At 58.2% G+C, this 11791-nt stretch overlaps 1 protein-coding gene across 1 annotated transcript; it reads left to right on the top strand.

The window, feature by feature from the left end:
* Positions 1–5606: 5606 nt before the first annotated feature.
* Positions 5607–7781, top strand: LOC118018098 (major allergen Can f 1-like). Its single transcript, XM_035016571.1, has 6 exons — positions 5607–5696; positions 6039–6169; positions 6609–6679; positions 6983–7093; positions 7611–7709; positions 7762–7781. The coding sequence occupies exons 1-6, from the start codon at positions 5607–5609 to the stop codon at positions 7779–7781; spliced, it is 522 nt and encodes a 173-aa protein (XP_034872462.1).
* The last annotated feature ends 4010 nt before the right edge of the window (positions 7782–11791 follow it).

Raw genomic sequence — 11791 nt, 5'->3', positions numbered from 1 at the left:
GTCATTAGGGAAAATGCCCAGACTGTCATCCTGTAGTATAGTGGCCGTTTGGCACAGTTACTGGGCTGGCCCTCAGGCCCCTCCCCAGCTGCGGAGTGAGGTGTCCAGTCCCCCCTGGAAGAAGCATGCTTAAGAGGTTAGCGTGTCCATCATGAGGCCCCTGCACCTGCGGCTAACGGAGCCCATCTGGCAGGACCCAAGTGCCGACCACCTCGGGGAGCGCGACGTGGCTCCCAGACACCGACTGGGATCTGCCTTCTCGGATGAGGGTGTGAGGACCCCCTGAGGAGCTCCTTGTGCTGAGGGGGAAGGGGAGAGTAAGGTTGGCAGAGCCTCCCCTGGAGGCCATGTCCACTGGCATCAACCTAGCTGCCAAGATAGGAGGACACAGACCTTCAGTGGCCTCAGGCACACTCCTGTTTCTGTGATATTCCTGGTGACACTGAGCAAACCAGTGTACAAAGGGGTCCTGTGTTCAGAAAAGCCCGGGATCCAGCGGAGCTCAAGGAAAAGAAAGGGCTGGAACACAAACTCAGCCGACCTTTCCTGGAAGCAGCCCCTTGGCCAACACGGGGCCCTCGGGCTGCCCTGCTGCTCCCTGGGGCTCTGAGGTCAAGTGCAGCTCAGCTCCTGCCAACTGGCTGCCGCCGGGTCAAGGTGCCTTCCGAGCTCAGTCCTGAAAGAGCACGTGAGCCAGATAATGGAGGAGGTGCGAGCTGAGCCCACCTGGAGATGAGGCTCCTTCGGGGCACCACCATCAACCGTGACACACAGCCCCGCTTGGACTTTGCAGATGGCCCCTTCTTCCCCAGGAGAGGGGGGCCGTCCTGGGCTCTGAAGAATGGCAGAGGCCCGAGGGACACAGGGAAGAAGATGGACCACTCAGACAGGAGGAGCTTGCGGGCTCGACCTGCGGGGCCCCTGGGGGCCAGTCAGGCGACAAGGAGGCTCCACAGGGACAAACCCACCCAGACTGGACAGAGAGCAGAAATAATGCAAAGTATAGGGGCGCCTGGGTGGCTCAGTCATTAAGCGTCTGCCTTCAGCTCAGGTCATGATCCCAGGGTCCTGGAATCGAGCCCCACATCGGGCTCCCTGCTCCGCGGGAAGCCTGCTTCTCCCTCCCCCACTCCCCCTGCTTGTGTTCCCTCTCTCACTGTGTCTCTCTCTGTCAAATAAATAAATAAAATCTTAAAAAAAAAAGAAATAATGCGAAGTATGAATCTCAGATAACGAAAGTAGATATTTGTGTCGGGTGAGGAAAAACCCACAGAACTGCATATTAAAAACGCTAAGTACGATAAACGTCACCAAATCCAAGAAAAACCATAAAATTTTATTAGTTCCTACCTGCACATCTCCATGAAACGTCATCGTCCCGTGCCTGACAGCCGCTACCCCCGATGGCCGCTTCCTCGGACATTGATTTCCTTCTGTTTCCTGGAAGAGAAAGAGAAGTCAGTCTTTGCCCTAGTGTGGCACACCGGAATCCACCTCTCATGACCGATGGCTGGGGCGCACAGCGACGTGCACGGTCCAACACGGACGTGCTCCTTGCAGATCACTGGCCATCTTGGCGCATAAACGAGAACGCTGACCGATTCCACTTGGTGTTATCACCATCAAAACAGCATAAGAGTGAACCGAGCACACATGCTGCTTGACCGGCAATTTCCGACAGGGAGGGCTTACATTTAGGCGGGACCTCGATGGGAAGGGAATGCTGTTTACAACTGTCTACCGCAGGACGTGGAGGAACCGACCGCACACTCGGGCCAGGCCTCGCGCAGAACCGAGCTTGCCCCTCCTCCACGGCCCACCTGCTTACCTTCGCGTGTTGTGACCCACAGCCGATATTCCTGGGGGGACACCAGGTGCATCGGCGCGGAGGGCAGTAGGAATGCTCCTAAAAGCCGAGACCACACTGGGAAGCCAGCTGGAGCTCCACACTAAAGTGACCGTCACACCGTCCCACTGAGCCCCAAACAGCTGCAAGTTTACAAGTTCTAGTGACTGGGGAGCAGTGCACCTGTGCATTGGAGGGGCCCATGCAGGAATGTTTCAGGGTCTGTACGGGGCACAGAACTGTGGGGTCCCCCGGCATGCAAGTCTGCAACCCTGCTGGCGATGGCCCGTGGCCCCACCGCGAGGCACCAGTTCGCGCCCAGCGGCCGTGCATGAGAATTCCCGTGCACCCCATGCTAGCAACGCCTACCCTCAGGGGCTGCTCTGCAGTCGGATTTCCTTTGCGCCTCACCCTGCGTCTCACGCAGAGCGCCCCTCACGCCCTCACGGCCACCCGGGCACCTCTAATGCCCAGCGCCCCTCGCGCCCTTTGCCCACTTGCTCTCCACCTGCTGGTCTTTTCCTAGTTCCTTCAGAGGAGTTCTCCGCGGACCCTGCATACAGAAGCTTTGCATTTGCACACATTGCAAACATTTTCCTCCGGTCTGGTTTGCCTTTTACCCCCGTTTGTATTTTTGCGGCATTTTTTTGTGACCGTAGGACCTACCTCTGAGTCACGGTGGTACTGGCTCTACTTTTCTTTTTTTTTTTAAAAAAAGATTTTTTATTTATTTATTTGAGAGAGAGAGAACACATGAGAGGGGATAGGGTCAGAGGACGAAGCAGACTCCCTGCCGAGCAGGGAGCCGGATGCGGGACTCGATCCAGGGACTCCAGGATCATGACCTGAGCCGAAGGCAGACGCTTAACGACTGAGCCACCCAGGTGCCCCCAAAGACTTTTTTTTTTTAAGATTTTAATTATTTATTTGAGACAGAGAGAATGAGAGACAGAGAGCATGAGAGGGAGGAGGGTCAGAGGGAGAAGCAGACTCCCCGCTGAGCAGGGAGACCGATGCGGGACTCGATCCTGGGACTCCAGGATCACAACCTGAGCCGAAGGCAGTCGCTTAACCAACTGAGCCACCCAGGCGCCCGCTGGCTCTACTTTTCTTTTTGGGTTTCCAAAGCTCTGCTTTCCATGGTTACGCCTCGCAATCTGCCTGGCACCCGGTGTGTATGGTGTGAGACAGGGACATCGGCTTGCGAACCTCGTCCGTGTGGGTCAGTTCTGCTTACCCCCATCTCCGCACAGATGTTCATGCTGCACGGCTGCGTTTCCGACCCTGCTCAGGTCTGTTCCTGGGCTGTCTCCTCTATTTTCCCGGTCCGTTGGTGCAGCCCTGTGACAACAGTCCGCGGCTCTTCAGAGGGCGCTAAGACCCTCCGGGGCAGGCACAACATCTGCTCATCGTGCCAGAGTCTCCTTAGCCTCTGTCTGTGGTTCCTATCTCCTCCTCATCCTAACCCGGTTTACTCGCTTTTCTAATTTTCTTCATCAGTCTTACTAAAAGTTTGTTTTCATGCATTTTTCCCAAACAGCCAGATTTACCACTGTTGGTTTTCCCCCATTTAAAAAATATCCTAGTTCCATTCTTTATAACTTTTTAGCTTCTAATTTCTTTAGGCTACTTTTATTACTGCTTGAGTTAAATACTTACTCATGCACTTTCATTGTGTTGTGGGCAGCCAACGCCCTGGATGTTTTTCTCTCTGGGTTTCTCTAGCTGCATTGTCTTTGTCCACCCAGGCTGCTCTAACAAAATCCTCACAGGCTGGAGCTTAACCAACAGACATTTCTCTCTCAGAGTTTTGAGGCTGGAAGCCCACGATCCTAGCACCCGCAGATTCGGTGTCTCCTGCTTGGCAGTGGTCTTCTTCCTGTGTCCTCACCCGATGGGAGGGCTGAGGCACCCTCCAGGGTCTCTTTGCAAGGGCACTAATACTCTCTGTGGGGGCCCCGTCCTCAGGACCTACTCACCCCCAAAGCCCCACGTCCTCATCCCATCACTGTGGGACTAGGAATTCAGCATAGGAATTTGGGGCGATACACAGACATGCAGATCCCAGCATTACTCTTGATACCCAACTTGTTTATAGTTCTTCTAAATATTCTAAATTTAGTTCTTCTAAATTTTCACATGATTTCCTCTTCAAACCACGAGCCATTTAGGAAGATTGTTAGGTGTGGGTTTGTCTTCATATACCACTCTGTTCACCGTGGGTTCCATTTTCACGGACTTGTAGCCAAAAAGGGTAGACTCTTTGTATTGTTTCTTGAAATTTCCCACGTTACCTGGGATGTACACAATTTTTATAACTATTCCATGTGTACTTTAAAAGAATGTAAGTCTTCAGTGGTTGGGCAGTGTCTTCGTATGCACAGATTTTATCATTTTGGTCTGGAATCTTCTGCGTTGGTATGAACTTTTAACCTGGGGCCTCTGCTCCTAATGGAGAAGTGTTAACATCCCCCGTTGTGACTGTGGATTCGTCGAGAGCCCCAGGTTCTTCCAACTGTTTTGGTTTTTTGCATTTTGAGGCAGTTTGCCTCCAAATTCATCACTATTGTATCTTCTTGATAGGCCGCTCCTTACACTGTTTTTATATTGGTTCCCTTTTCATCCCTATATAATGCTTTTTACTTAAATTGTGTTTGGTCCAGGTGCCTGGGTGGCTCAGTCATTAAGCGTCTGCTTTCGGCTCAGGTCATGATCCCGGGGTCCTGGGATCGAGCCCCGCGTCGGGCTCCCCGCTCCGCGGGAAGCCTTCTTCTCCCTCTCCCCCTGCCTGTGCTCTCTCTCTCTCTCTCTCAAATAAATAAATAAATCTTTTAAAAAAATCGTGTTTGGTCTGCCCTGTTCCGCTGTGATGTGCAGGGAATCAGAGATGACGTCGTCAGATCGGAGGCGGCTGGTCTCCCTCTGCTCTGTAGGCTGCACCTACGCTCTCCCACGTCCCTCCACCCCAGGCCCTAGCATGTGCTTCCCTCCCATCCCGATGTCATGTATGCACATACACACGTGTGTGCGTGTGATGTCATGTGCGCATGTGTGTGTCTGTGCGTGTGTGTGTGCGAATTACATGCATTCCCATTTCCACCTGCCTGTCCTGGCTTCCCCTTCTACTCCTGATCTATCACTGCTTTGTACATGCAGCACAGAGGGTAGGTCAAAGTGCCCACTTACACGTCTCGGCAGGAGTGTAGATGAGCCCTCTAAATACACACATCGTCGTGTTCACACGGGAGGTCCCTCTTTTTCGATGCTGAGTTCAAGGTTAGGTAGCCTGCCCAGGGATCCAGAAGGGTCAGTGAGACCAAGCCCACAGCCCTCTGGTCCACCCGGCATTCCCTCTCTGGCAGCAGCAAGTCTGCCCAGTCGGAGGGGACAGAGGGGAAGCCCATGGCACTTTGCGGGTCCCCTCGGCGGTGTCCCTCACAGAACGCCTCCACCCCCTGCACTCAGGCTCGCTTCCCTCCAGGATAATATCAGCAACTCTGCTCCTACGGCCAGTGGCCCTTCTCCGATGATCCGTGGTGGTTAACAAGAGTTGTTTGGTCCAACAATAATGACATTTTATCACTCCACTGCAGAATTGGCCACGGTTTATGGCTGGGAAGGGAGTGGTCAATTGTCTGTGCCGAGTCTCCTGGGGGCCCTGGGCTGAGCGGTATAAAGGGTGTCTATGTGAAGGGCAGGCACAGCCTGTCTGAGCCCCAGCGAGCGACCTGCTGGCAGCCGTGAGCACAGACCCCTAGAGATGAAGACCCTGCTCCTGACCATCAGCCTCAACCTCATTGCTATCCTACAGGCCCAAGATCCCCCTGCCTCAGAAAAGGACCCCGCAGATGTGAGGCTCAGATCGGGCAGGGTGGGCTGGAGGGGGCTCGGGGAGAGGGGAGATGTTTTAGGGTAAGCCACCAACCCCTATCCCTGAGGGAGTGGACAGAGCAAAAGGGGTCTATGCCAAATGAGCCCCAGGGGCAGAGGGCCCTGGGAGCAAGGGGCCTGCAGGGGCTGGCCGCCGGCGGGTCTGGCAAGGGAGCTGGGCATTTGCTGGGGAGGGTGGTGGGCTGGGAAATGCTCGTGCCTCCAGCCCTGGGGGTGGAGGAGAGCCTGGGGCTGCAGAGCAGGAAGGGGACTCTGGAGGGGGTCAGCCTGAGCCCTGAGGAAAGGAAACCTTCTTCTCCAGGTGTCAGGGAAATGGTATCTGAAGGCCATGACTGCAGACCTGGAGATGCCTGAGAATAAGCCAGAGTCAGTGACTCCCATGACCCTCACAGCCCTGGAGGGGGGCAACCTGGAAGTCAAGATCACCATGCTGTGAGTGTCAGCGGCCCAGTGGCCCGTGACCGCCCCCAGCAGCACCCCCCCCCACACACACACACACATACCGGAGAGCCTACGTCTGGGTGGGACAAGCAGAACACGCCGGTGTCCTTGGCAGCCCCCTCCTCACACTCAGCACTGGGCGGCTTTGGGGGACAGTGCCAGAGAGGGTGCCTCACTGGCGGGGGCACAGAGAAGGGGAGAGGCCCTGGGGGAGCAGGGCTGGCTGATTGGGGGTGCGACAGCGCCTCCCCTCCCCTGGGGGAGCCCCGGGGAGCTGTCCCACGTGGCACTGAGGCTCCAGCCGGGACTTGGGGTGGGAGATGCCAGCGACCCAGTCTCAGACCCAGGGCAGCACGGGCCGTTGCCCTGAGGCAGCTCGAGGTGGGAGGGGCGCAGCGAGGGCCGTCACCAAGTGGCTACTGTGTTCCAGGATAAACGGTCAGTGCCAGGACATGAAAGTGGTCCTGAAGAAAACCTCCAAGCCCGGCAAATACACGGCCTGTGAGTCCTGGAGCACGAGCCGAGCCGAGGCCCCCACACACTGGGAGAGGATGGGCTGCGGCCTGAGGAGTCTGACCCCTTAATCCTACTGTCTCCTCTCGTGAGCCAAATTGCCCTGCAGATACAAACACCAGACCCCAAGTACTAGGTGGGACACAGTTGTCCCCAGGGGGAGCTGGCCTGTGTGGGGAGCCTGGGAGTGCGCGGAGGCTGGGCGGTCTGCCAAGCTGGATCTGGGGGAGCGCGGGTTCTTTCTGGAGAATCACGTGGCTTTTCCAGGACGTGTGCTGCGCCCTCCCCCAGATAATGGCAAGTGGGTGATGTACACAAGGCCGTCGCCCGTGAAGGACTGCTACATTCTTTACTGTGACGGCGAGTTCCAGGGGAAGCACGTCCGAATGGCAAAGCTCGTGGGTGAGGGTCACGTCCCAGCGCCTGCAGACCCTCTCCCTCCCCTCCGTCCTTCTCCAGGTGGCAGCCTCCTTCTGGCTGCTTTTCCTGATGGGAAGCACGCATTCCCAGGGTTCGGATCGGGGTGCCCAGCCCAGGTCCCTGCGGTGGAAACCCAGCAAGAGCAGAGGGCTACTGTGGGTGCAGGGACTCAAATGTCAGGGAGCTGGCCACGCTGCACCCCGGGGGCAGCTCCACTCCTCCCTGGAGTCCCCTGGGAAGGGAATGCCTCTGTGGCGGGGTTGGTCCCGCAGCTGCTCCTCACTCCCCGGAGGTGCCCAGGTGTGTTCCTCCTGGGTCTGCCGCATGGGCTCCCTCTAGATGCCCACAGCTGCCTGGCCTGCCTTCCCAGCGCCTCTCCTCCCAGCCCAGGGCCCTGTGGTCCAGCCCCCAGGCGGGTGCACGGGCTTCCGCCCAGGCTGGGGTAGAGAGGCCTCCCGGTCATACCCCTCAGCCTTGGGTCTCCTGGTTTCCCCGACAGGAAGGGACCCCGAGAAGAACCAGGAGGCCTTGGAGAATTTTCAGGAGTTCACAAGAGCCAAGGGATTCGACCAGAAGATCTTGGAACCCACACAGACGGGTAGAAAGGATGCTTTTGCCCGGCCCTGCCCAGTTGCCCCCCCCCCCCCCAGTGGAACTGCCAGCACAGTGACATTTTAGGAGAACACACTGCATCTGATTTGGGCTTTGCTCTTTCCGGGGCTAGCTGAAACATTGACCAGTGAGGGCCCTGGGGCCATGACTGATTCCCTGGGATCTCCTGAATCATGTGTTTCCTTTTTCCCACAGAAGCATGCTCTCCAAGAGGAGATTAGGGTAAGTGGACAGTTGCAGAGGACACGTGAGAAAATCACCTTGGAGTTAGTGGGATGTCAAGAGGCCATGGGGTCTGCCCCCCACCCCGGGTCCCACCTGGGCCAGGCAGGGACAGCCACCCCAGCACTGGGAGCATCACCAGCAGATTCGGTCTCCTAGAGCAGCCCCTGGGCAGCTAGAAAACCCTTTCTGAGTGAGCACGCCATGGGCTGGTGTGCAAGGGGGCAACGGACCTCCCGATAGGCCCCAGTGTGTGAAATCTGTCCTCGCCCCGAGATGGTCATTGTGACTCTGTTTACCCAATGAGTTGCTTAAAAGATTCAGAAATATGGCGACCATACTTCAGATCTCCTGGGTCCCTCACTGGCTGTGTGTCCTTTTGGAAACTGGAGTTTCGGGGACCCTGCCCAGCTGCGGGCAGAGCCAGAATCGAGAACTGCATCCCTGCGCCTCCTCCGCCCCCCACCCCGATGGAAGTCACCTTGTCACACGCTCTCACCCCGGTAGGGAGCCTTGGGGGAACCTACCCCTTCTGATTGCTCAGGTCCAAGGGCTGGAGCCCCCGTCGAGCCCGCACCGGCACCCCATGCTGCAGCCCCCCAGGCCCCCTTGGCCTCACTGACACCCCCTCCTTCCCAGGGCAGGAGGCACATCCACGGCAGCCCCAGGGCAGCAGCCCCAAGACCCTCCGTCCTGCAGGACGTGGGAGGAACCCCCGCCCCGAGGGCCCGGGCCCGCTCCGCCCCTCCTGCCACCCCCGCTCCCCCACCCCCGGGCCTCCACCCCTCTCCTATTTCCACATAAAGGGTTTCTGCAGTCCCTGGTGAGTCTGCCTGTCTGTGGGGTCCCTCGGGTGGGCAGGCCAGGGCAGGAAAGATGTGAGGCCCCACTGATGTCCTGGCAGTCCAATGGGCTTGAGGGTGCGGTGGGGGGGCTCCTGCGACTCTGCCCGGGGTCCTGTGGGGGGATTTCTGCGGGACTGAGGCCCATGAAGCTCAGGTTCTGGGTGGTCCTGTGTTTGGGGGAGAGGGGTTTGTGGATGGTAGGTTCAGACCAGAGGTGGGGACACATACAGGTGGGGACCACCTGGGCTCCCAGCTCCCTGCTGGCTGCAAGCCTGGCAGGAGTAGGGGTGCAGGCAGGAGGCCAGGCTTCCCGGGACCTCCAGGAGGGGGGCAGCAGGACGCTGGGACCCCAGCTGGGGTGCATCTCGGCTCCTGCCCCCTCCCTCCACGCCTGGGCAGGGGCCACTGCCAGAGGACCTTGCTTCCATATTCTGGTGGGAACACTGCAGTTTCCCGAAATCACCCTACAGCACTGCAGTGAGTAGCCTGACCCACAGCCAGCAGGGGTGTCCCCTGTGGTGGGAGGGGTGAGCAGGGCCAGCCCCGCTGCAGGCAGGAGGTACAGGGAGCTCCCTCCACGTAGGGTCAGTGTGGCCTCCCAGGTCACGGGTGTGCCTGGGCCTTTCCCAGACACAGCTGGCCCCAAAGGCAGGAAACACCGGGCAGGGGGTCTCTGCTGCAGAGCAAGACCCCTGCCGGCCCGGGGGGCGAGGGGGGGCGGTGCCTGAGGACCTGGCCTCACCAGCCTTGGCATTGCATGTCTGGTTTTCAGTAAGGACAACGCTCTTCGCCCCACTTACCTGCAAAGGCGTGAGGCCATCCAGCCGGGTACCCCCCAGGGGAGGCCCCACGGAGGCCACCCCATCCATGGTGCCCTGTCCTGGGATGCCAGGGCCTTGCACCATTTGTCTACCTGGTGCTGACCTGCCCCTAAGTAGCTGGTCCCTTCTCACATAGCCAGAGAAGGGGCTCCAGGCAGCCGGAGCCGGGGCTCAGGATCCTAATGGTCTGGGGCTGAGACTCAGGATGGGGGTGCTAGGATCAGACAGGTGACAATCCTAGGCAGATCTGCCCCAGGAGGCCTCCCTCCAGCTGGAGGGTGAGCAGGCAGAGCCAGACGGGGGTCTTCCTGGGCTTCTACAGGGCCTGTTTTCGGGGTCCAGCTCCACAGTGGGGAGGCAGCAGAGACCCTGGTAGAGTCGCCTTCCTGTCTGAAAATCACAGCCCAGGCCCTGCCCCGGGACAGTCTCTTCTCGATGACCCCAGCCCTGCATGAAGGCTGTCCAGATGTCGGCTCTGTGCTGGACAGCGGCTTGCGGGGAGGCCTGGACCCAGGAGGTCCTGGAGTCCCAGGGAGGACAGTCACTGGCCAGATGGGGCGGGAACCAGCGGGGTCTTCACAGAATCCACATCTCATGGAGGCCCAGAAAAACCTGCCCCCCAGCCCCCAGCAGACACTCTGCACGCTGGGGCCGCTTCTGCTTGACCTCTGCAAGGACTGGTCAGAGCAGAGTCCGCCACTTACGCCCAGCCTGAGCACTGACGTCCGTGCTCTGGAAAATTCTCCATTGCTGCCGTGAGCTCCATCTCTCGAGTCCAGCCAGACAATCCGGATTCTCTTCTCAATCTTTTGTTGAGGTGAAACTCACGTAACAGAAAATGAACCATTTAAAGTGAACAATTCAGTGGCACCTGGACCGTTCACAATGTTGTGCAGGCACCACCTCTCTCTGGTCATGAAATGTGTTCATCCCCCCAAAGGAGACCCCATCCCTCTTCCCCCAGCCCCGATCTGCGCTCTGCCTGCCGATTTGCCAGTTCCTGACGTTCATAGGTGAGGAATCATGCCCTGGGCACCTCCTGTGTCTGGCTTCTCTCACTTAGCGCGCTGTTCTGTTTCTGAGGCCCCCCATGCCGTGGTGGGCCTCCCGACTTCTGCCCACGCCATGGCGGGCCTCCCTCGCCTCCTTGTCTGGTGCACAGCAGGGCCCACCCCCTGCACGAGCCAAGCATGCTGCTGAAAGCATTGATCCCAGCAGACCATTCATACCAGCTCCCTCTGGGGACTCACATCCCGGGGCCGCCCGCCGCGTCCCCTGGCTCACAGCCCTTCCTCCATCAGCTAGGCCAGCCGTGTCCAGGGGAGTCCTCATCATGCAGCCCCGCTGCTGTCCCCGCATCCTCACGTCTGCCTCCCGCATCCTCTTACAGGACTGTGCGCACACTGGGCCCACCTGGATGGGCAGGAACGGCTCCCCTCGGGGGGCGGGGGTTGCTGACTGGCCCTCATCCATTCACGTCTCTCTGCCAGGATCCGCACACGCAGACAGGTGCTGGTCCTTGATGGACGCGAAGGGCATCACACGCAGCGTTGTTAGTACCAGTGACAGGAAGCATCCGACGTGGGCAGTGCACACGCAGGGCAGATTCCACAGCAGCAAAACCCTCTTCCTGCCACATAACAGTGATGGAGGGGTCATTGGCATGTGAGGAGCCACGAAAGGGGACACACAGAACGCTGGCCCTCCTCAGGAGCAGAGGGAAGACCTCCCAGAGAAGGAAGCTCTGAGCTGGTTGTGACCACATGGGTGGACACTCCCCCAGAAAGGGGAAGGAGGCCCAAGGATCAAGTGTTCAAAGAAGGTTCTGGGCCTGGAGAAGGTAGAATCACCCAGACTTCAAAGTAAGAAATGTGTAGCCGCAGGAATGTTCTGGAGCCTCTCCCCACATGCGCAAGTACACACACACACGCTCTCACACAGATACACACACACGTGCACGCACACGCGTATACAGACACACATGCATGCACACAGATGCATATACACACGTATGTATACAGCCTCTGCACATACAGATACACATGTGTGCACAGACACGCATACGTGCACACAGACAGATGCATAGATGCACATGCACACGTGCAGACACACGCACAGATGCCTGTGAACACACAGACGCACCTCCATGCACACGCGTGCACGTGAGCACGCAGACACAC

Source organism: Mirounga leonina, unplaced genomic scaffold, assembly GCF_011800145.1.
Source record: "Mirounga leonina isolate KUSES-001 unplaced genomic scaffold, KU_Mleo_1.0 Mir_170, whole genome shotgun sequence".
NCBI lineage: Eukaryota > Metazoa > Chordata > Mammalia > Carnivora > Phocidae > Mirounga > Mirounga leonina.
This window is presented reverse-complemented; position numbering and strand designations above follow the sequence as displayed.